General features: G+C 53.3%; 2 protein-coding genes across 2 annotated transcripts; both read left to right on the top strand.

Moving 5' to 3' along the window:
• On the top strand, positions 1–6060 carry CALB2 (calbindin 2). Its single transcript, XM_009571250.2, has 11 exons — positions 1–135; positions 2879–2955; positions 3129–3218; positions 3292–3372; positions 4220–4276; positions 4375–4452; positions 4575–4630; positions 4830–4869; positions 4956–5009; positions 5235–5306; positions 5555–6060. Exons 1-11 carry the CDS (start codon positions 45–47, stop codon positions 5669–5671), a joined length of 813 nt encoding a protein of 270 aa, XP_009569545.2. The 5' UTR covers positions 1–44; the 3' UTR covers positions 5672–6060.
• Positions 6061–9296: 3236 nt separating this feature from the next.
• Positions 9297–21222, top strand: GOT2 (glutamic-oxaloacetic transaminase 2). Its single transcript, XM_054079066.1, has 10 exons — positions 9297–9437; positions 15082–15238; positions 16725–16853; positions 17216–17275; positions 17398–17559; positions 17774–17878; positions 18808–18958; positions 19224–19389; positions 20361–20511; positions 21002–21222. Exons 1-10 carry the CDS (start codon positions 9373–9375, stop codon positions 21122–21124), a joined length of 1269 nt encoding a protein of 422 aa, XP_053935041.1. The 5' UTR covers positions 9297–9372; the 3' UTR covers positions 21125–21222.
• Positions 21223–22900: the final 1678 nt, after the last annotated feature.

The following is a 22900-nucleotide window of genomic DNA, read 5'->3' as shown; positions in this document are numbered from 1 at the left end:
TGTGCGGGCGGTGGCAGCGGCGGCAGCGGCGGCGGCGGGGGGAGATGGCCGGCCCGCAGCACGCCCCGCACCTCCACCTGGCCGAGCTCACCGCCTCCCAGTTCCTCGATGTCTGGCGGCACTTCGACACGGACGGTCAGTCCCGGGGCGCGGGGGGACCCCAAACCGGCGGGGAGGGCACCGGGTGAGGAGCATCCCCGGGCATCGCGGGTCCCAGAGCAGGAGAAGGGAGAGCCCCGGGAGCGCTGCCCCGACGGGGAGGCGCTGGGAGCCCCGGGAGCCCCAGCACCGCAGCCTGCGGGGTGTCCCGGGTCTCTTTCACAGAATCACCAGTTTGGAAAGACCTCTTGGATCATCGAGTCCAACCATTCCTCCCTGCCACTAAACCATGTCCCCGAGCACCTCGTCTACCCATCTTTGAAAGACCTCCAGGCACGGTTACTCCCCCCTCCCTGGGCAGCCTCTGACAGTGCCCCATGACCCTTTCTGTAAAAAATTTTTTCCTGGTGTCCAGTCTGACCCTCCCCTGGTGGATCTTGAGGCCATTCCCCTTGTCCTGTCCTCTGTCACTTGGGAGAAGAGCCCAGCTCCCTCCTCTCCACAACCTCCTTTCAGGTAGCTGCAGAGAGCAATAAGGTCTCCCCTCAGCCTCCTCTTCTCCAGGCTAAACAACCCCAGCTCTCTCAGCCACTCCTCATAAGACTTGTTCTCCAGCCCTTCACCAGCTTCGTTGCTCTTCTCTGGACACGCTCCAGAGCCTCAACATCCTTCTTGGAGCGAGGGGCCCGTTCATTGAAGGGTATGGGTTGGAAGGGACCATAAAGATTATCCGGTTCCAGGCAGGGACACCTCCCACTCCTCGGGCATCCTCTCAGTCCCCGAGTGCTGGGGTTGCTCAGGGCTGTCCCCCTGGTGCTGTCGGGGGGCTGCTCTTCCCAGGGTGCCCCCTCTCTCCCCGAGCCCCATCCTCAGCACATGGGAGAGCAGCCCAAGGGAAAGCGTGTGTCCTTCCTCTCGTCCCCTGTCCCTGTGGGGATGTTTGGGGACCAAAGCCACCTTAGGAACTGTGTCATACCTGCGCTGGGTGCCCTGCTGCCTGCACTGCTGGGGCCCCTCCTGCAGCCACACAGCACTGAGAACACCAGCGCAGCTGTCCCTGTCACCTCTGGAGGTGGCACTGGAGCACAAGGGCTTAGGAAGGTGGGATGGTCACACCCCACTGCTCTGTCATCTCTAAAACACACGGGCAGGCATGGATCTAGTGTGGCCTGTGGCCCCCAGACGGGATGAGGCTGTTGGGCTGTGGCACAGCAGGTGCCCAGGAGACAAGAGGGGAGATGGTAGCCGTGACGCAGCTTGGCCACATTGGATGGGACCTCCAACAGCCCTCATTTCATCCCCGTATGGACAGGGCTGTTTCACCCAAGCTCTTCCCTGCACTTAAACCAATGGTGTTTTCACCGTCTTCCCCTTAAGGCTCTTGTCCCACGGCACAGGGATGCTCTGAGGTGCAGACACACCCACCGGCCATGGCTCTCTGAACGGGATTTTCTGTGCTGCTCCAGGCACCGCTGCTCTGCAGATACAGATTGGACCCGTCCGAGCTGCTGCTTGGGGGAAACCAAGCTCCAAGCCATGGCTTTCCTTGGCATTATCCTTTTTTCCTGGCTCAAAACTCTTGCTGATTTTTTTCCAGCTGAATTCAAAGGAGCTTGGGGCTCTCCTGCAGCCGCAAAAGGAAAGCCTTAGGGAATTGCAGTGGAAAGCCAAATCCCTTAGTGACTTATCCTGGCACCCCAACACTGCCCAAGCCCCTCATCCCCTCCTGGGAGGGATGCTGCTCATCCATTGGAATGTGGCCATCAGTGAGGAAGGTGCCCTGGGACTTGCCCAGGTGCTTTCGGCCAACATGTGGATGGGTTATTCCCAGCCAGTGTGCTGCAGTGGGGAGAAGGTGCCACCTGGGAGCCAGCAGGCGATGACGCCAAAGGCAGCACAGAGCTGGGCGCTGCGGTCCAAGCCTACGGAGGGGTTTTTGGGGGGATACCCAGAAGGAAGAGCCCTAGTTACCCTTCGTTCAGGCGCTACCAAAAGGGCAGTATACCCTAGCTGTGCCCAGATGTTGGTGGGAGGGAGGATTTCTGGCAGGGTGGTGGCAGCACCGCAGTCACCTAGCGTTGGTCACCTCCTTAAAGCCACCAAGGGCTGCTACCAGGGGAGCGGTGCATGGCTGGGTCCTGGCTGAGCCGTCTGCCACCAACCACCCCACCAGCCGGGAAGGGCTGTGGATATCATAGCCTCCATAGGAACCACATCTCAAAACAGATATTGGCAGCAAGGCCGATGGGACAGGGACCTTCCTGAGCCTTGGGCCACCTTGGAGGCCTGCTCTGGGCTGACCCATACCGGGGTTGATGCTATGCCAAGTGCTTTGTCTCTGGTCCCTATTTGTCCTGTCTGGCCCTTGCAGTGGGCCAAGAGGAGACAGTCCTGCTTGGAGGGTGCTCAGGATGGATGGAGAGGTTTAAACCACCCAGTTACAGCATCAGACGCAGAAAATGCAGCAAACATCAAGACAGGGACGAAGTCCTCTGTGATGAGGGTGTGGACAAAGCCCTCTGCACCCTACAAGTGGGTGCAGGCGACAAGCCTAGGGCTGTGTAACCGCTTCTGGGCTATAACAGAGTTCCAGCTCTCTGCAAACTAGTGTGTCTCCAGCTTTGTGTAACATTTGGTGCTGGATGGTGTTTCTCTGCTGCAGTTCCCTCAGCCATGTCCCGGTGCAGAGGGGCACAAGCGCTGCATCCCCTGGGCGCATCTTTCCCTCACTTCTTACTCTCCCACACCGGGGGTCTTACTGCATTTTTTCCTTCCCCAGGAAATGGCTACATTGAAGGCAAAGAGCTGGAAAACTTCTTCCAGGAGCTGGAAAGTGCAAGGAAGGGGGCGGGTGTGGTAAGGACCTCTCCTGCTTTTGCTGCCTCCTTCCCCAGTTCAGGCTCATGTCAGCCCCATCTCCTTTGGGAATGGCACTGACGAGTGGGACTGGGGCACCTACAGGAGAAAAGAGGGGGGACACCAACACAGGGAGAGGAGTAAACTCCCCAATCCCCTCTCCTTGCCGGCAGGACTCAAAGAATGGCAGCTTGGGAGACAAGATGAAGGAGTTCATGCACAAGTACGACAAAAATGCAGACGGCAAAATTGAGATGGCAGAGGTGAGTGGTACTGACCCTGTGGCCCGTCCAGGATGCCCACAACACACTCCCCTGATGTTCGTGTTCCCTGCAGCTGGCTCAGATCCTGCCCACGGAGGAGAATTTCCTGCTGTGTTTCCGCCAGCATGTGGGCTCCAGCTCGGAGTTCATGGAGGTGAGCAGGACAGGCTGTTCTAGGGCTCCCCGCAGATTCGCTTCCTGGTACCCGACTCCACCATGGAGAAAGAGCCAGGAGCTGGCATTGCCCAAACCCACCCTGGTCTCCTCTAAACTCTTGGGAGGCATGGTGGGGCATCCTTGTGTGAATCATTGGTTTTGAGGGATAGCAAGAGTGTGATAAGTTTTCCCAGTCCTCAGCACTCCTCGAGCACCTCTTGAGGCAGCCGGGTACCTTGTCCTGGTCCCCAGGCAAGGAGAGCTTTGGAGATTTGGAATTGTTTCTGTAAAGCCCCACTCTGGGGTGGTCAGCCTTTAGTGCCCAAGGAATGTGCTGAAGCAGAACACTGCTCTGGGCTGTCCCAAAACCTCATCGTACCTTTGCACAAGGTGAACCCATCTGCAGGGCAGGAGAGAAGTGGCTGATGAGGGCTGAAACGTGGCTGGGGTTGGAGGGGGATGTGCAGCATCCTGGGAAGGAAGGAGCTTGTGCTTGGAAAGTGAAGCCAAGGTGGAGACGATGGTTGAAAGACGAGCACCCTGTGGGTTGGGGGGGGGGGGTAAGTGGGTACTATTGTTTAATTGGGGGATGCAATGAAATATTAAAACCTAGTCTCGCATGCCAGGATGAGGGTAATAGCACTTGAACTCTTGGCCTGGAGCTGAACAAAAGCATTCAGCCACAAGGGAGAGCACGTGGCGCCAGTGAGGCCACCACGAGCCAAGAGCAAAGCTGTGACATGACCCCATCTCTGCTCGGGTGGTGGGGGTGCACACCTGCCGGGGAGGTGGGGGGAAATGTGGGGTGCAAGCCCACACTAATATTTGTGGTGGCTGCTTCGCAGGCTTGGCGCAGGTATGACACAGACCGCAGCGGCTACATTGAAGCCAACGAGCTCAAGGTGGGCTGCAGGCATGGGCTGAGCTGGGATTGGTCCCTGCTGGTTGGGGACAGCCAGAGATGGGGAAAGGGACAGCCCACAAAGCCCTCTCCTTCCAGGGCTTCTTGTCGGACCTGTTGAAGAAGGCAAACCGGCCCTACGATGAGCCCAAGCTGCAGGAGTACACGCAGACCATCGTAAGTGGAACCTCTGGGCTGGTCCCAGAGAACCACAGCTCTCTGGGACAGGGCAGGTCCCACAGCAGGTGGGAGGGAGAGGAGGAGAAGGTGATGGGTGACTGATGCTTATGTCCCGGCAGCTGCGGATGTTTGACATGAATGGCGACGGGAAGCTGGGCCTCTCAGAGATGTCCAGGTAAGGTCATGGGAGGCAAGAAGGAAGCAGTGGGAAGGGAAAGACTCCTCAAAATATTTGCCTATAGGAAGGGTCTGCTCTAGCTTCCAAGGAAAACAGTTTTCCTCTTTTATTTGCTCATATTTCTAAGTGAAAAGTCATTTTGGTTTGAAGTGTCTTTTCCTGGCTGGTTCCCACTCATCCATGCCCTTGTTTTCAGACTTTTGCCTGTGCAAGAAAACTTCCTTCTGAAGTTCCAGGTAAAATAAAAGCAATAAAAACGTTCCTGTTCCCTGCCTGTACCTCCATCCCTTCCCTCACCCTGGTGTCTCTTGCCGCTGCCCAGGGGATGAAGCTGTCTTCGGAGGAGTTCAATGCCATCTTTGCCTTCTATGACAAGGTAGGGAGCCAGCTCCTGGGAAACTGTCCCAAAGAAACTGAGTGAAACTCCCAACCCCACGGGGTGTTGGTTGGGTCAGTTCCCTGCTCTGCTCTGGGGGTGAGCACTGAGTTTGCCCCTGGCTGTCCTAGGCAAGGGGGTGAGAGTGCCCCCAGCACCCATGCCTGCAGGTGCTTGCAGGGCTTGTGTCCTTCTGCCAGCTGATGTCCCTCCCTCATTATCCAGGATGGGAGCGGCTTCATTGATGAGAATGAGCTGGATGCGCTTTTGAAAGACTTGTATGAGAAGAATAAGAAAGTAAGTGGGGAAGAGTACGTGGGGGATGGAGGCTGGGTTCCCCTGCAGCTCCTCTGTGCCTCCTTCCCTCTCCAGTAGCCTCTTCCACCCCCACGTCCACTCTCTCCAGGGACATGCTGGCCTAGATGCCAACACTGTGTCCCCAAGGGAGGGTGTGTGGGAGCTGGAGAGAGGGGGTCCCAGCCTGGGGGTGACTCCAGGGAGAAACAAGGTGCCCATCCCCACCACCTCCCCGCCATTCCTTACAGGAGATGAACATCCAGCAGCTCACCAACTACAGGAAGAGCATCATGAACCTCTCCGATGGGGGTAAACTCTACCGCAAGGAACTGGAGATTGTGCTCTGCAGTGAGCCCCCCATGTAGGACCCCCCTGCCCCATGCTTCTCCTCCTCTTCCTCCCCCAAACCAAGCACAATGGAGGAGCACCCAGCACCACAGCACCGGCGGGGGGTACAGGGAGGGCGGTGGCTGCCGAGTCTCCAGTGGGGGAGTCCTGCTGCCCCTCCCCACCGGTGCACCCCAGCAGCTCTTGCGTTTGCTGTAGGTCATTAGAATCCCACTTTGGGGGGAAAAACTGTTTGGTTCTTGGTTTGTTTGTTTTGGTTTTTTTTTTTTTTACACATCTGCCTCGTTGGTTTAATTGTATTTTTGGGGGGTTGTTTCTGTTCCTTTGGTCTCTTGTTGAGTTGTTCTCGTTTACCAAAGAAGAGTTTACAAATAAATAATTCGAGTACTGCTACTGTTGAGCCCCTCTTGCCCTGTCCCTGGCGGGCTGGGAGTGGAAAATCTCTGGGGAGCAGAGCATGGGCAGGTTGGGAACACTGATGACTTCCTGTATGGCCCAGTTCAGCCTCGTATAGGCCAGTAGGGGGCAACATAGTCCTGTATGGCCAAATATGGCCCAGTACAGTTTTGAACAGCCCAGTACAATGAGTACAGACGGGTACGGTGCAGTGTAGTCTTATGTCATAGAATGGACTGGGTTGGAAGAGACCTTAAAGCCTATCCAATTCCAACCCCCAGCCATGGGCAGGGACACCTCCCCCTCAATCCAGCTGGTTGAAGCCCCATCCAATCTGGCCTTGAACACCTCCAGAAAAGGGGCATCCGCAACTTCTTTGGGCAACTTCTGCCAGGGCCTTACCACCCTTACAGGAAAACATTTCTTCCTAATATCTAATCTAAATCTCCCCTCTTTTAGCTTAAAACTGCTTCCCTCTCATCTTGTCGCTTCACTGCGTGATAGAGAGCCCCTCATCATATCACTCCATGCCTTTGTAAAAAGTTCCTCCCCAGCTTTCCTGTTGCCCCTTCAGGTACTGGCAGGTCGCTATAAGGTCTTCCTGGAGCCTTCTCCAGGCTGAACAACCCCAACTCTCAGCCTGTACTCATAAGAGAGGTGCTCCAGCCCTGGAATTATCTTCGTAGCCTTCTCTGGACCTGTTCCAACAGTTCCAAATCCTTATGTTGGGGATTCCAGCACTGGACACAATATTGCCCTGTACAGCCCTTATGGTTCTGCACAGTTTCTATAAAGCTAAGCACAGCCTAGTGCAGTGCTGTTTTTACCGAAAATGCCAGCAAATAAAACTATCTAAGACTCACTCTGGAGTTTCAGAAAGCAAGCAGCCTTTATCAGCCTCGGCAACTTGTGGGAGTGATCTCCATCAATCATGTGCAATGAGACGAGCTGGGGACAGAATAGATTTCCCACTTAAATGTGTATTGATAAATTCTCCCAGAAATCTTATGTGTATTCTATTACTTTCTGAGGTCTAATTTTAATGTTATCATGAACTTCACAACAGTCAAAACTTTTGCTAATTTGGGGCTGGCTCCAGCTCTCTGCCTGACCTTGCATTTGAGATGGGGAAGCACTGCAAACAGCGGTGATTACAGAAGACACATCTGTCCAGCATAGATCAGACTGAACACAATATGTTATCATCTCCAAAGAATGATCAGTGTCTGTGAAAAAAAAATTGTCTAAAAGAAAAACTGCTGTCAGAGGGACGTTCTATGTAACTTCCAAACCAGCCACAATTGCTTAGATGGAACTTATGATGCTGTGAAAAGCCAGACAATAATCAATGCCGATTTCATTATTAAGTAACGTATTCTTTAATGCAACATGGAGCACACAGGTGATTGCTCCACCTAATGTGTGTGCAACTATTGAGGCTGATTACATGATTTTTATACTGATTAAATATACATATTTATATAGGTTCTGGGAAACATGTCACATATTCATTGTTTTTCTTGGAATACGTGTGACTGCTATAATCTGTTCTTGGAATTTATTTACCTATGTTTCCTCCTCTTGGCACACAGGCTTTGGCCTCTGGGATTCTTCTTTGGAGGTCTCTGGATGAAGGCCCTAGGTGTCCCTCACAGCTGAACTTTTCAACTCCCCTTCTTGCACATAGAGTCATAGAACCATAGAATCATTAGGTTGGAAAAGACCTTAGAGATCATCAACTCCAACCATACCTGTCTTCTACTAAATTATGTCCCTCGGCACTTCATCTACGCACCTTTTAAACACCAGGGATGGTGACTCAACCACTTCCCTTGGCAGCCTCTGCCAGTGCCTAATAACCCTTTCGGTGAAGAAATCTTTCCTAATGTCCCATCTAAACCTCCCCTGGCACAGCTTGATGCCATTTCCTCTTGTCCTATCACCTGTCACTTGGGAGAAGAGACCAACACCCACCTCTCTGCAACCTCCTTTCAGGCAGTTGTAGAGAGCAATAAGGTCTCCCCTCAGCCTCCTCTTCTCCAGGCTAAACAACCCCAGCTCCCTCAGCCGCTCCTCATAAGACTTGTTCTCCAGCCCCTTCACCAGTTTTGTTGCTCTTCTCTGGACACGCTCCAGGGCCTCAATATCTTTCTTGACGTGAGAAGCCCAAAAAGCTTGCTCCTAGACTTCTTGGGCTCCTCTTCAAGGCTGCATCTGGTCCTAGTGGGTCTTCTTTGTCTTATCATTGCGCTAGTCCCTGTTATCTGGCTTAACTGGATACAGTCACATCCTTTCATACTCTTTCTAACTGCAGCCTTGCTAAAAGTCCTTAGTTAGTTCTACTATGGAGAAGGACTTGGGGTGCTGATTGATGAGAAGCTCAATATGAGCCATCAACGTGCGCTCACAGCCCAGAAACCAACCGTGTCCTGGGCTGCATCCAAAGCAGTGTGGCCAGCAGGGTGAGGGAGGGGATCCTGCCCTTCTATCCTCTCCTGTGAGACCTCCTCTGGAGTACTGTGTCCAGTTCTGGAATCCTAAACGTAAGAAGGAGATGGAGCTGTTGGAACGGGTCCAGAGGAGGCTACAAAGATGATCTGAGGGCTGGAGCAGCTCCCATATGGGGACAGACTGAGAGAGTTGGGGTTGTTCAGCCTGGAGAAGGCTCTGAGAAGACCTTACAGCGACTTTCCAGTACCTGAAATGGGCTACAAGAAAGCTGGGGAGGGTCTTTTTACAAAGGCTTGGAGTGATGGGATGAGCGGCAATGGGTATAAACTGGAGAGAGGCAGGTTTAGACTGGATATAAGGAGAAATTTCTTCACTGTGAGGATGGTGAGGCACTGGCACAGGTTGCCCAGGGAAGTTGTGGCTGCCCCATCCCTGGAGGTGTTCCAGGCCGGGTTGGATGGGGTTTGAGCCCCTGATGCAGCGGGAGGTGTCCCTGCCCATGGCAGGAGGTGGAACTGGATGGGCTTTAAGGTCCCTTCCAACCCAAACCGTCCTATGATTCTATGAGTATCCAGGCGCAGGCGAGCTAAAAGTTATTATTCAAGTTAATCCTATAATTTAGGTCTAAATTCTATACGTAGTATTCCGCTATATAACGCATCACCTGCTTGTAACCAACCACTCACCCCCTCACACCCCCTGCGCGGCTCATTGTCGCCCCCTGGAGCCGCTGCGCAGCGCGGCGGGGGCGCAGGAGCCCTCCGGGCCGCCAGGGGGCGCGCGGCGGGGCGGGAGGCGGTGCCTGCGCGGGGGCGGGGCGCGCAGCCGGCTGCCCTCTCGCCTCTCTCCCACTCGCATCCCGCTCGCCGCCATGGCTCTCCTGCACACTCGCCGGCTCCTCGCCGCCCCGCGCCTCGCTGCCGCCGCCCGCGCCAGGTGAGGGCAGGGGTGGGGGGAGGCGGCGTGCCCCGCCGCGGGGAACGAGGGCGTTGCGAGGGGAGGGCGCGAGTCGGGGGCGTGCGGCGGCTCCCCGTGGCCGGATTGGCTGCGAACGCGCCTCGCGCCCCCTCGCGCTGCCCCCGCCCAGATTGCCCTTGAGGAAGCCGCGTGGAGGGCGCGGGGGGCGCGTGCGGCGGGGGGCGTGGCCAGAGGGAGGGGGCGTGGCCAGGGGTGATGGGGACAGCCCGTGTCAGTGCTGGGGGATATGGGGACATCCCCTGTCAGCGCTGGGGGCGATGGGGACAGCCCGTGTCAGCGCTGGGGGATATGGGGACAGCCTGTGTCAGTGCTGGGGGATATGGGGACAGCCCGTGTCAGTGCTGGGGGCTATGGGGACAGCCCGTGTCAGCGCTGGGGGACATGGGGACAGCCCATGCCCTAGTGCTCTGGGATATAGGAGCGGCCTGTGTCCCAGGGCCAGGGGTGATGGGGACAGTCCGTGCCCCTTTATGTGGTGTTATAGGACTGCACTGCACCATACTGGGCTGTACAGGGCCATTCAGGACTCTGCGGAGCCATTCTAGGCTGTACAGGACTGTATTGCAGTGCTGTGGGCAATGGAGGCAGCGGGACTGGGAGGGCCCAGTGGCTCTGTCTGTGCTGAACCACTGCCATATTCCTGCTCTGCAGCAGTCGCTTCCCAACAAGTGAAGAAATGGAAGCCGTGTTCCAGTCTGAAGTGTTGCGATCCTTGCAAAAAGAGAGACCCCTCAGCACAGGAAGGACATAGATCTGGTAGAGTGAGTGCAGAGAAGGCCACAAAGATCCTAGAGCTGGAGTCATCTCCCATGCAAGGACAGGCTGAGAGAGTTGGGGTTGTCCACCCTAGAGATGAGAAAGCTGCAGGAAGACCTTAGCGCAAGCTCTTCCTTGCTCTAAGCAGGTACTTAAAGGGGCCTACAGGAAAGCTGGGGAGGGGCTCTTTGTCAGGAGGGGCAGGGATAAGTGAGAGGGAACAGTTTTAAACCGGAAAACGGTAGATTTAGTTTAGACATTAGGAAGAAATGTTTACCTATGAGGGTGGGGAGTCACTGGCACAGGTTGCCCAGGGAAGTGGTGGCTGCCCCATCCCTGAAGGTGTCCAAGGCCAGGTTGGATAGGGCTTTGAGCAACCAGATCCAGTGGGAGGTGTCCCTGCCCATGGCAGGGAGTGGAACTGGATGGGCTTTAAGGTTCCTTCCAACCTAAGCCGTTTTGTGATTCTGTGGTGGTGTGAGAGGCGTAATAGGGAGTCCTTGTGCTGTTCCATGGGGCTGGCGTGCTCCTGCCTGGTGTGCGCCCAAAGCCCTGTGAGGAGCCCAGAATCGATCCACATTGTACAGCTGACCCAAGAGCCTCAGGGTGCAGGCTGGGAACCCCAGCGTGACCAGGTAGCCAAGAAGCAGAGCATGCAGGGGGAGCTGGGCAAGGTCTTGTTGCTCTCCAGAACCCTGTGCTGGCTCAGGAAGCTTTAAGAAACAGCTCCCAGCCTTGTGAGTGCAGGAAGGAGAAAAGGAGGCTGAGAGGAGACCTCATCACTCTCTACATCTGTCTTAAAGGAGGTTGTAGTGAGGTGGGTGCCGGTCTCTTCTCCCAAGTAACAAGGGATAGGACAAGAGGGAATGGCCTCAAATTGCACCGAGGGAGGTTTAGATATTAGGAAAAATTTCTTTACTGAAAGAGTGGTGAAGCATTGGCAGAGGCTGCCCAGAGAAGCGCTAGAGTCCTCATCCCTGGACGTGTTCAAAAAGCATGTAGATGTGGCAGTTCAGGACATGGTTTAGTAGGGATGGAGGTGTTGGGCTGTCTGTTGGCCTGGTTCTATGAAAGCAGTGGGGTTTTTATTTCCCTGTTCCAGAAGATAGAGAAGGCCATTAGATATTGATTAACTCTGTTCTGTCCAGCATGGCCCCTCATTGCCCTGTGAGATGAATGCTCCCAGCCCCTCCTTCTTAGGCAGCCTCCTGGCTCTTGTCAGCAAGTACAAAGGAGCAGGAATCTAAAATTTGTTTTCTGCTTTTGGACTGCAGCAGGCATGGAAAGGTGTGCCACCCACTGGCAATAGCTTTCTTTTCTCAAGCTTGTTGTACAGCGAGCAATAAATTAGCAAATTGAATCTGGGTGACCTAAAAGAGACGCAGAGCATCCCTTTTGTAAGTAAAGGGCCTTTGTGCCCAGTTGTTCCTGATAGCCTTGATAGGGGAAGCCAGGCAGTGTTTAGCAGTTTCTGTTTCCTTATCTTCAGCAACTCCACATGGTGCCTGGAGCTGTGACAATTGCTCTGTGTTGGGAATGGTCTTTCTGAAGTCTGGGTGGAGGTGAAGAGATATGAAATGGTGAAAATGGTTCCCTTGATGAAAGAAATCTAATCAAGATGATAACTCCGTCTGCTGCTCTGATGTGTCACCAGACAGCTATCTTAAATGCTTTTCATGGTGGGAAGCTCACCAGCTGAGTGGGGCAGTGAATTTTTAGGCTTGAAAGGACCGCAGTAGCCAGCAGCCTGTGGCATTGTTCTTATGTAAATATTTGTTCTAGCTGTGGTATCCAACCAAACCTTTGGCCTTACCGCTCTGTTACAGCTTGCAGAATTGCTGCAGCGGCTTTGGCAAGGGTTTTGATCCACTCTCTTGGGTGGCTGTATGTCAGGGAACGTGGATTGGCCTCCTCACAATGGAACCCTTCACTGAACATGTAAATGCTTGCTTGCCTACAGGAAAACTTGCTTTCTGGGCTGGGCTTGAGTCCATCAACACACTGTTAGGTCTCTGCTCCTCAGGCCGTGAGTTTCACATAGGTTAATAAAGGGTGTTGCTTGTTTATGCAGTTCTTGGTGTGTTTTCCTATCCTCTCTGTCCCATCTGTCACACTGTGCTTGCATTAAACTGGCTTGGAATACCAGCATGGCTGAAGAGTATGGAGACTGCTTGAACTCCAGGTCTGCTCAGCATCTAAACTCTGACTCAGGCCACCTGTGTTCACGTCCCATCACTGGAGAACACACTCTTGTTGGCTTTCATCAGGTATCCGAGCTTTAATTTGCCTTCATTTAGTTTACACACTGAAATACCTCCAGTCTGTCAGAGAGGACGGCCAGTTTATAACTTCAACATTTATTCAAACAAATACTCTTTTAGTTGCTCAAAATAAAATATGATGCAATGCAGACACAGTGACGCTGCAGTAGTGTAAGGATAGTTGTGTGTTAGGACTTGGATACTCAGTAGATCTCTTCTCCCAAAGCCCCATCTAGAAAGCTTTGCCTCTGTGATCTGTTGGGTATCGTGATGTGCTTGGACTTTTTTCTCCGGTCTCCCTGCAAGCTCACCACTGTGGAAACAGCAGAGGCCTTCACCTGGAAACCTTCAGGCTGAGGACAGAGAATCAGTCCTAAGCCTACCCTTCACTGCCCTAAGCCGATACAAAGACCAGCTCAGAACAAAAGTACTTAACTCTCCAGAGCGCTGCAGCTTAGGTAGATGCCTGCAGGATCAGCAGCAGTATGTTAGAGCTCAGTGACCTGCTGAAGTGTGTGCAGGATCAGGATCTAAATACCCTGAATGCTGTAAGCTGCTTGGTGAAAAGCCCAGCAGACAGAAGGTGCTGTCACCATCCCTGAAGCAGCAGCTCTTTAAAGTAGAGGCCAGGCTTCTGCAGCCCTTGATACGAAAATAATTCTAGTCCCGTCGGGTTGCAGATGGATACACTGCTGGACAGAGGGTGTCTCCTCCGCCCTGCACTGCAAAGAAAGCAAGGAGAGGTGTCCTCAAAGCAGCTTTGTGTGCTGCCTGAACCTGCTGCTGGTTTTTCCTCCAAGAGCCGCTTGCATGTCCTACTCAGGTTGGCTCCCCAGGCTGCGCCCTCCCCGCTGGCTGCAGCCCCCGTTCTCGCTGCAGGCTGCGAGCTGCTGGCACGGCTGACTCATCCTCCTTTCCAGGCTGATTCCTTAACCAGAGGTAATTAAAAGTTGTTAGTGGTCTGGAAAATGCTAAGCACATCTTCCATTTTTAAACTACCTGAGGTGGCTTTGCTTCATACATGTTTGCTGCCCTTTTTTTCACAGAGCCTGTCAGGAGAAACTGAGGGTTTTTATCCGGAAATGCTGTACTCTCGGGAAGGGCAGTAAAGTTTGAAGGGAGCAAATGATGATTGGGGCTCCAGTGAGATGCGACCTACTAACACGTGCTAGTGCGAAGTATGTTTTTGTAGTAACTATACTGGGCCTGAATAGACCCAAAACAGGGGCAGAGCAGAAGGGGAAGATGGTTTTGTGAGTTCTGCTAATCTGCAGTTAGCTTTAGAGCTTCCTTAACTTGCCTGGCGGTGCTGCCTTCAGGTGTGCTCTCCACACCAAGTGCTGGGCAGGAGGCCTGGCTGCAGGGGTGACTCCGGGCTGCCTGCATTGCCCGCGGCAGCCGGCAGCATTCCTGTGTTGGGAAAGCTGGTTATCTTCAGTGAGGTGGCATTCTCTCTGGCTGCAAAAGTGGCAGCATTAGCTGTGAGAACTTCTTTAGCAATTCTGCCCCAGAGGCGATAAAGCTAATCTAGCTTAGGCTGCGTGCTTTGTCCCCCACCGGAATCTGGGTAAGGGTCGACGTGATGCTGCGGGTCAGGATGTTCAGAGCTGTGTGGAGTTGTTGCCTTTAGCAGTGCTGTCTTCAGGAGGGAGCTGTTACAGCCGTAGCCCTCTGCCAGGCAGGTTAAAAACCACCACACCTCTTCTCTTGTGCTGTCTGCAAGCCTGCAAAGCCCAGACGTAGGACATGGGATAATAACGGGTTTCTTTTTATAGTGTGGTCTGGTCTGCCTTTGACATTAAGAGAACCTCTCTGGCTTCAGAGTGTCCTGCCAGCAGGGCAGCAGCAGGTGGTTTATAGAGTGGCTCCTGGGGAATGGCGTGCAAAGTGCCTCCTGGGAGGAGCAGGGAGATTTCATGCTTGACTGCAAAGGAAGGGACCTTTGCATCAGAACCTGTCACACTGGGAAGAAAGTGTCCTGAGCGATTTCCAGGAAAGCAGCATTTGGCCGCAACATCCCTCTTCATATGAGGCAGAGATTGCAGGGCAGGGAAGGGAAACAGCTTCATTAGGTCAGTCAGGGTTGGTGGGAAATGCAGGTTAGTCTTCATTCACAAGAGCCCTTCCAGGTATTTGGAAGAGGCTCCGTATTTGTGCTTTGTGCAATTGCCTCTGTCTGGCCGAGGTTTCCTGGAGGGGACTAACCTACGCGATCCCACCTGTAGGCTGTGAAGAGATTGTGCTTAGCCAGAGTATGAGTTTATGATTTTCCTGGGGCCTTTCTAGTGTCAGCACATGAGGAAAACAGGCCCGTTTCTATGCCTTAATGCCTTGGAGGGGTCAGTTATCCTCAGCCTCAGTGAAATGAGGCTCATTGTCCATTCTGCAGTGTAAAATGCAGTGCCAGATCTTGGAGCATAAAGGAGTTGGGTTTTTTCCTGTCTGGATAGTGGATCCCCACTGTTTATACCTTTCCCAATGATTTAAAGACAGGTTTTCCCTTGAAGTTTTCTTGCTAGCCATGTTGGTGCGTGTTCCTACTCAAATTTCAAGCCTAATTTTTACCTTTTTTGTTTTCCCTTCAGCTCATGGTGGTCCCATGTGGAGATGGGTCCCCCCGACCCCATCCTGGGGGTGACAGAAGCTTTCAAGCGCGACACCAACTCCAAGAAGATGAACCTGGGTGTGGGAGCATACCGGGATGACAATGGCAAGCCATATGTTCTCAACTGTGTTCGCAAGGTGAGCCTGGTGCTGGCTGCTGGGCAGGGTGGGAGACAGGTGTCGGGCACCCTGGGAGGTCAGGGAGGGAAAAAGCCTCTAGGCAAGGTTTTTCTGTTGGTCCTTAGAACAAGTTCTGTCTCTGACAGAGCAGGACAGTGTTCCTGGATGTCTTCCTTAGCAGTAGTAATGCTTTTGAGACATGACAGAGCCAGCTGCTAAGTAGTAGGGGATAAAACAGAGAATACGTGACCTATTCCAATCTGGGTAGATCTAATTCCTTGTTGACTTCCATGAGCCCTCCAACTCATCTGTCCTCTGAACTTCAAGGTGTTTCTTGAATAAGTTGATGTTCTTTGGGCCAGCCCACATGGGAGTAAAGCTGACATTGTTGCCTTAATGGATTAGTCTTAGAAATTCTGCTGAGGCGTTGTTACCAGTTTCTTCGTAAGCCAGTCTAAAACTCCAGCCTAGGACACTGCCCTTGAGGGGATTACAGAGCCTTTCAGGGCTGCAAGTGTAGAAATAGGCCATTAAATAGCTGGCAGCTGACACACATATCAACTGGCTGTTTTTCTTGGCATAGGGAGGATGCATTGGTCTGTGTTTCTCATCAGTGTTGGGTTTAAAGCCATCTCTTTCCTCGCTTTCCCTATGTCAGCATGGGGAAATTACTAGTATTGCAGCTGGGTCACAACCAGGAGCCTGGGTGGTGGTGTAGAAATGGTTTCCTGGTGGCATGGAATGCTGCCTGGGTCTGTCCTGGTGCTCTAGGAGCATGGATAGGGTTCCCAGAGCACTCCAGGTGTCTCCATCACTGCATTTTTCCTCATGGCTGGTCTGCTTTTCTTGCTGCCACTCTGATCCTGTGTTAGGTAAGGACTTGGACTGGTTTCTGATACAGGATCCGCTCGAAAGAAGTAGAGATTAGTGAAGCTGAGGGGAGCCATTATGCTTTCAGACAAGCTGTTTTCAAAACTAGTGGAGGTTTCTGGATTTTTTTTCCTTTAACCTGCTTGATTTAGTTCAGTAACTCTCCCGGCATGACAAGCCCCTACAGAGCTCTTACCACGGTACCTACTTTTGGGATGTCTCTCTATGTAGAGACAATCTCTACCTTTCAGTCAAGCCTTGCCTTCCTGCAGGACAATTCCTGCTTCACCGAAGAAGCATGTGGCATGTTCTGTGCAACAATGCTGACTTATTACGGGCTGGCAATGGTGCGCTCCTCCGGTGCTGAGTTTCCTGGCACTGCTCTACCAACACTGGCACCCCTAAGGGCTCTGGTGGCCACTGGGCCCTTGCCCCATGGTGAGAGCAGGGTGTCACCAGAAATATATACTGCTGCCCCTGGCTTTGAATGAACTCTCGTCTCCAAAGGGAAGCTCCTGAAAATCCACCTTTGCCCCTTTTAAGCAAGCAGATGTGAAGAGAAGCAACCTTAAGCTGTCCAGCGTCCTCTTCATGGTGATACATGCCCTTGTTGACTGTGTATCCTCTTTCCCAGGCGGAGGCCATGATGGCATCCAAAAAGATGGACAAGGAGTATTTACCCATTGCGGGGCTGGCGGATTTCACCCGGGCATCTGCAGAACTGGCTCTGGGTGAAAACAGTGAGGCTTTCAAGAGCGGCCGGGTAAGGAGCAGAGTGGGAAGTAGGGGGTGGGCAGCGCTGTCTGACACATGGTTGGTACATGGGTGCCCAGCAAGAGTGGATGGGCCAGTAGGTACTTGTGCCTCTGAGATACAGGCTTGCCAGACCTGAGGAGAGCTGCTTCCTCGGAGAGCTGGGGTGAAACACCCCTTCCTGAGGAGGGGATTTGACCTTGCCAGGGGTCCCAATTCCATGTGCTGCTACTGGAGTTGCTGACCCATGTGGTCCGCTCCAGCCCCATGTCCTGTTTTTGCCTGCTTCTGCCAATGCTGACGTGGTGCCTGGGCTTTCCCTGTATCATGCTGTGCCTGCTCACACTCCTGTATTTGTTTTTTCCCTTGCAGTATGTCACTGTGCAGGGTATTTCTGGGACTGGATCTCTACGAATTGGAGCCAACTTTTTGGTGAGTCCCTGGCCAGTAAGGGAAGGAAAGGACATCTTTTGACCAGAGTCAAAATCTTTGGAATTATCTAAATGCTTTAGTCTGCTCAACCTGTTTCAACGCTCTGTCTGTCTCTTGATCAGCAACGGTTCTTCAAGTCTAGCCGTGATGTGTATTTACCCAAACCATCCTGGGGCAATCACACTCCCATCTTCCGTGATGCTGGCCTGCAACTTCAGGCTTACCGTTACTACGACCCCAAGACATGCAGCCTTGACTTCTCTGGAGCCATGGATGACATTTCCGTGAGTTGCCTTTCATGCCTGGAAGCAGGGAGGTGATGTGGGGAGATGTGTAATCATCTTGTTTTAGTCTAAATATGATGCCTGAAGGCACTAAATGAAGGCTAGAAGCCTTGCAGAGCTTGTCTAAGCTGTCTTCGGCAAGAGTGTCATCTCAGCCACTTAGGAGAGCGCTCAGATGTTATTAATAACACTTTCTCTGTAACATCTTCCTTAGAAAATTCCAGAGAAGAGCATCATCCTCTTGCATGCCTGTGCTCACAATCCCACCGGGGTGGATCCCCGGCAGGAACAATGGAAGGAGTTGGCGGCTGTGGTGAAGGTGAGCAGTTGAGTGTCCTGGGGTACTGTGTTCTTCTGGGAAAACCTTATCTCTGGGCTTTTGTGGGTGGTAACTGGTCTACACTGCGCTAGAGGTTACTCCCTTCCCTGAAACCAGGATGGATGTCATGTTCTTGTACTGAAGACAAAAGCCAGACAACTGCACCCATATTGCTTCTACCTGACCATCAAGCTCTCTACTGGCAACTTTGCAGGAAGGTGATGAAGAAAGAACTGAAAGGAGGGCAGCAGGGTTGAAAGAGTGGACTGTGATAGCTGGAGAGGGTCTCCCACTGTTGGTGTACTAAAAACACTCAGAGATCTTTAATGTGCCTGCTGTTTCCTGGCCAGCTTCAGGGAGAAACGGAGAGGGGCAGGTTCTTCCTTCATCCTTCCTCCAGCCACGCCCCCAGGCTGTAACCAGTGAAATTTGGCTTGTGGATGTGTGGCCTTCATAGTGTCCTGAGATTGGTAGATATTGAAGACATTGAATTGATAGATATTGAATTGGTAGATATCAAAGCAGCCTCTGGGGCCTACAGATGGCTGCCAGTCTCCAGACTGAGGGACACTACAGCTGGGTTGTCTGCCTGGCAGCTCTGGAAGGGCTGGCATCTGCCCAGAGCATTCCCAGGTGGTTTTCCTGGAAACTGATAGTACAGGAGACACTGAAATGGAATAATTTATTACTGCTGAATCCACTTCTGCCTTCTGGGCCAGGCTGCACGTCCCATAAATGCACTATTTTGATGTGTGGTGAGGAGCTGTGGGTTTTGGGCTATCTTCCCTGAGGGAAATGAAGGGGAGTGGCTCTACTTCTGGAGGAGAACAGTTGCAGCTGAACAGGCCACCACCTATATGGCTCTCTTCAGCCTGCTCCCCAGAGGGGTGTTCAATTCCTGTGACACTCTCTCCCCTCTTTGCTGGCAGAAACGAAACCTCCTCGTGTATTTTGACATGGCCTACCAGGGCTTTGCCAGCGGGGACATCAACCGGGATGCCTGGGCTGTGCGGTATTTCATTGAGCAGGGCATCAACGTCCTCCTGTCACAGTCTTACGCCAAGAACATGGGGCTGTATGGTGAGTAGGGCCGGTGGTGTGGATGTGGTTTCATCCAGGCTGCCGGAGTGACCCTGCTGCCTCTGGGCTTTAGCAGCCAGTGTCTTTTTGCTGCCTGCGTTCATCCCGTGGGACTGATCAGGGTGCAGGAGAGAACCTGCTGGGAGCTGGCGGAGACCCTTCTGGAGAACAGGGCTCCGCTAAAGCTGTGTTGTGTCTGGATAAGTCGTACCCCAGCCTTGGGTATCAAAGGGCAGAGGCTGGGGCCTAATTGCCCCTCTTTCAGGAGAGCGTGCGGGTGCCTTCACGGTGATCTGCAGTGATGCAGAGGAAGCCAAGAGGGTCGAATCACAGCTGAAGATCCTCATACGCCCCATGTACTCCAACCCACCCCTGAATGGAGCCCGCATTGCCTCTATCATCCTGAACACCCCTGACCTACGGAAAGAGTGGTAAGAAGGAATCCTTAAAGCTTACAACAGAGAGATGCAAGGTCTCTGGCAGCCCTGTGCTGTCCTGACTGTCTGCTGCTGTCATTGGCAGCTCATCTACTTCAGGGTTACAGTCATAACCATGTGCCACCCCTTTCCTCTGGAGAAATCCATGCTAATGTCCCAGCATTGGCTGGTATTGGTCCAGCCTGGCACAAACAGGTTTCCCTTGTGTTACCAAGGCAGAAAGCACTAAAGGGGGCGATAAGGCTCCCCTCAAATCGAGGGCTACAGGAGCTGCATGTCCAAGGAGTGGAAAAGACTGACTGAGACATTGTAGTCACAAAATATATCTGACATGGGGAAGGGGAAGTATAAGCTGCCTGGGAATAAGACCCAGGAATGTAACCCTCATGCCCTAAGCCTACTTCCCTGCGTCAGCCTGTGCTCCTCTCCCAGCCGCTCAGTGTCAAGACCCTGCCACCAGCTGGCCTGGCAGAACAAAGGCTGGCAGTGTGTTGTGGCCTCGCTAGGAGCTGTGTTCCTTTGGCCGGCTGATGCTTGTGCCTGATCCAGGGCCCAGCAGAGACATCTCCCAGCTGTGCTGCCTTGGAGCAGGGGGTGTCTGCCTGTGCCGGGAGGTACTCCGCACTCTTCATTTATCTTCAAATGTTATTTTGAGTTTGTGCAGTGCTGCCATGAAGCCTCCTACTCCACAGCTTTCAGAAGTGAGAGATTCCAATACTGTGATAATAGTGTCCAACAGTTATGGAATAAATAAATAGCAGTTACCTTCAGGTACCAGGAGAAAAAAGCATCTCCCCAGCTGGAGCTACAGGTTCACACTGTCTGGTCTTTGCTCATCTGCATCCCCCATGGTTTTGTGATATGAGGCCCTTCCACATGGAGAGCATTGACTCCCAGTGGTTTGCGGGGAGCAGCGTTGGTGCATCCCAGCCCTACTCTGAGCAATTTCTGGGTTGGCTTCTCAGGCTCGTGGAGGTGAAGGGCATGGCCGACCGGATCATCAGCATGCGGACTCAACTGGTGTCCAACCTCAAGAAAGAGGGATCCTCCCACAACTGGCAGCACATCACTGACCAGATCGGCATGTTTTGCTTCACAGGGCTGAAGCCTGAGCAGGTAAATGCAGTTTCTGTACTCTCAAGGTCTTGTTAGCGGTTTTTGTCAGTAAGATCTTGACTGCAGCTGCCAAAATGAGTCCCCAGCAATTCTTCCGCCAGGAGGAACATCCTCCAAGCCTGCAGCACTGGAGCATTGTGGGGACCCATGTCTTGCTCTGCTCCCTGCTGTGCTTGTGGAGGTTGAAAGCAGACATAGCCTGCTTATCAGTAAAAGGAAGCAGGCACTTGGTGCTGCTCTGGGGTGACCTTTAAAGGTCAGCTCAAATGAGGTGACTCTCCCAGCTGGATATCTGCAGTGTTTCTGTGTTGTCCGAGAGCCGAGCAGCATCTCATGGCTTACAGGGTGTACAGCTGACTCTGGAGGTAGAAGACTGCCATCTCTGCTGGCACCCAGTTTGCTTTCAGCTCTGGCAAGCTGGGTAAATTTGCACTCTGCTAACAAGAGTTACAGGTTGGCCTGCAGCTTGAACTCTGCTCTTTCACCCTAGGTGGAGCGGCTGACCAAGGAGTTCTCCATCTATATGACAAAGGACGGACGAATCTCGGTGGCGGGAGTTACATCAGGCAATGTCGGTTACCTGGCTCATGCCATTCATCAAGTCACAAAATAAAGATGAAGGTGTGTCCTGGAGCTGGTGGCCTTCCCTTTCCCACCGGTCAAAGATGGGAAGGGAAAGGAAACAAGCAGAATACTTCCAGCCACAGCACTCGACGCCGCTGCTGAATGTATCATGTAGAGAAGTTGTTGTAGAAGTCTAGTCAAAACCACCCTGTGTGGTGAACCAGGGACATCATTGCTGGCTTCCGCTCATCACAGCCGTTCTCCCCTGCTGTCTGTCCTTTGTCCCTCAGCCCCAGCACCCATCTGCGCTGAAGGAAGCAAATGCTTTGCACTGCCGTCCTGCTGGTGTAGGCACCAAAGGCTTCCCCATCCTTGTTTCTCCATGAGAAGGCTTTGTGGGGCTGTTGGCCGCTGGCCGAAGTGGCGGCAGGCGGGGAGCTGGGTGGACTGAGTGGGAGGGCTGCTGGGGTGAAGCCCTACCACCTCCTTGGCCAGTTCCTGCTGAAGCAGGCTCTGTCCTCCTTCATCCTTGCGTGGGGCTTGGCAGTGCCAAAGCTGCCGTCCAGCAACCAGCTCCAAGGACTTGTCACAAAATCTGCTCCATCGTTGGCTTTGCTCTTTCCATCTGGGAATCTCCAGGTATAACTCACAGTGGCATTGGTCTGTGGAACAGACCAATGTCCCTCCTTTAAACCTGCCCCACTCTCCTGATGTCACTCCTGTGCCCCGAAGTGAAAACAATTTCTCGCCCCCGCATTAAGAACCTCCTATGAAAACTGCTCTTTGTCGGTCTCTGCCTCTCCCCACTCCTGCACCAACCCCAGCAGAGGGCCCTGTACTTCTGAGTGCCCTCCCTGCAAAGCAGAGTCATTGTGTCCCACAGCCATGAGCCAAGAGGTGGGCCCTGCTGTGTCCACCCTCAGAGGGGATGCAGGATGTCCCTCTCACCAGCTCTGCTCAGCCAGATTTCTCACCACACCAGAAAACAGGAGGGAAAGATCCCAAGGGAAGGCTGAGAGCTGACAACTCAAAAAACATTCTGTTTTTTTAAACTGAGTGTCCCTGAGGCCCTATGACTCACTGGACTGATTTTTAATCCAAATAAACTGGTGCACGGCTGTATGGAACTCGATGCTTCCTCCTGTCTTCGCATAGCTGGATCCCATCCCTTCCACATATCAAATATTCCCTCTTGAGGATGTGCCAGCCCAGGGGACCATGTATGGCCTGTGAGACACTAACTGTGTAGAGACAGAGCAGTTCCCACCTGTGTGCCCCATAAGTACGGGACAGGGTTGGGGAGTTGGTGTCACGGAGCTGAAACTGAAGCCTGCTGAGTTGAGCGTAGGTATCCCTGGGAAGAGCAGGCATTCCCAAAGGCTGCCTGTCCTGTGCCTGGCCTCCAGAGCACAAAGAAATTTCTGATGAGCCAAGGAGCCTCCCTAGGCAGGCCTGCTGTCGGCATGTGCTTTCTTGATCCACTGGCCGCTTTCCCCACCGCAATTGTACCAGGGCATTTGGCAGAGTAGCCCTCGTTTCCCGTTCCTTCCCAGAGCAACCCTGTTCTGGGAGCCAGGATGGGCCTGCCTGGTGCTGGCTGCGGCTGTGCTTGCCCCAAGGCTGGAGCCTCCTGCCGCTCCCTGGCAGGCGGTTTGTTCTCCAAGGGACGCGGCTGTTTACAAGGTGCAGTGCCTGCAGCCGCTGCTTGCTCAGGTTTGTGCAATAAGCCACTCCCAGTGCTGTGGGGCCCTGTGTCCTGCTCCCAGTTCTGGCTTCGGCGCTGCCTCCAGGCTGCACGGAGCCCCTTCACTGCGTGTCAGGCCTC

The sequence above is a fragment of the Cuculus canorus genome, chromosome 13, assembly GCF_017976375.1.
Source record: "Cuculus canorus isolate bCucCan1 chromosome 13, bCucCan1.pri, whole genome shotgun sequence".
NCBI lineage: Eukaryota > Metazoa > Chordata > Aves > Cuculiformes > Cuculidae > Cuculus > Cuculus canorus.
This window is presented reverse-complemented; position numbering and strand designations above follow the sequence as displayed.

What these genes read in the sequence shown, in the direction of transcription:
- CALB2 (XM_009571250.2), top strand. Translation starts at nt 45, where the DNA reads ATGGCCGGCCCGCAGCACGCCCCGCACCTCCACCTGGCCGAGCTCACC. An exon ending in GCGGCACTTCGACACGGACG is followed by an intron (nt 136 to 2,878) that starts GTCAGTCCCGGG and finishes TTCCTTCCCCAG; the next exon opens with GAAATGGCTACATTGAAGGC. An exon ending in GCAAAATTGAGATGGCAGAG is followed by an intron (nt 3,219 to 3,291) that starts GTGAGTGGTACT and finishes TGTTCCCTGCAG; the next exon opens with CTGGCTCAGATCCTGCCCAC.
- GOT2 (XM_054079066.1), top strand. Translation starts at nt 9,373, where the DNA reads ATGGCTCTCCTGCACACTCGCCGGCTCCTCGCCGCCCCGCGCCTCGCT. An exon ending in AGGCTTTCAAGAGCGGCCGG is followed by an intron (nt 16,854 to 17,215) that starts GTAAGGAGCAGA and finishes TTTCCCTTGCAG; the next exon opens with TATGTCACTGTGCAGGGTAT. An exon ending in GAATTGGAGCCAACTTTTTG is followed by an intron (nt 17,276 to 17,397) that starts GTGAGTCCCTGG and finishes TCTCTTGATCAG; the next exon opens with CAACGGTTCTTCAAGTCTAG.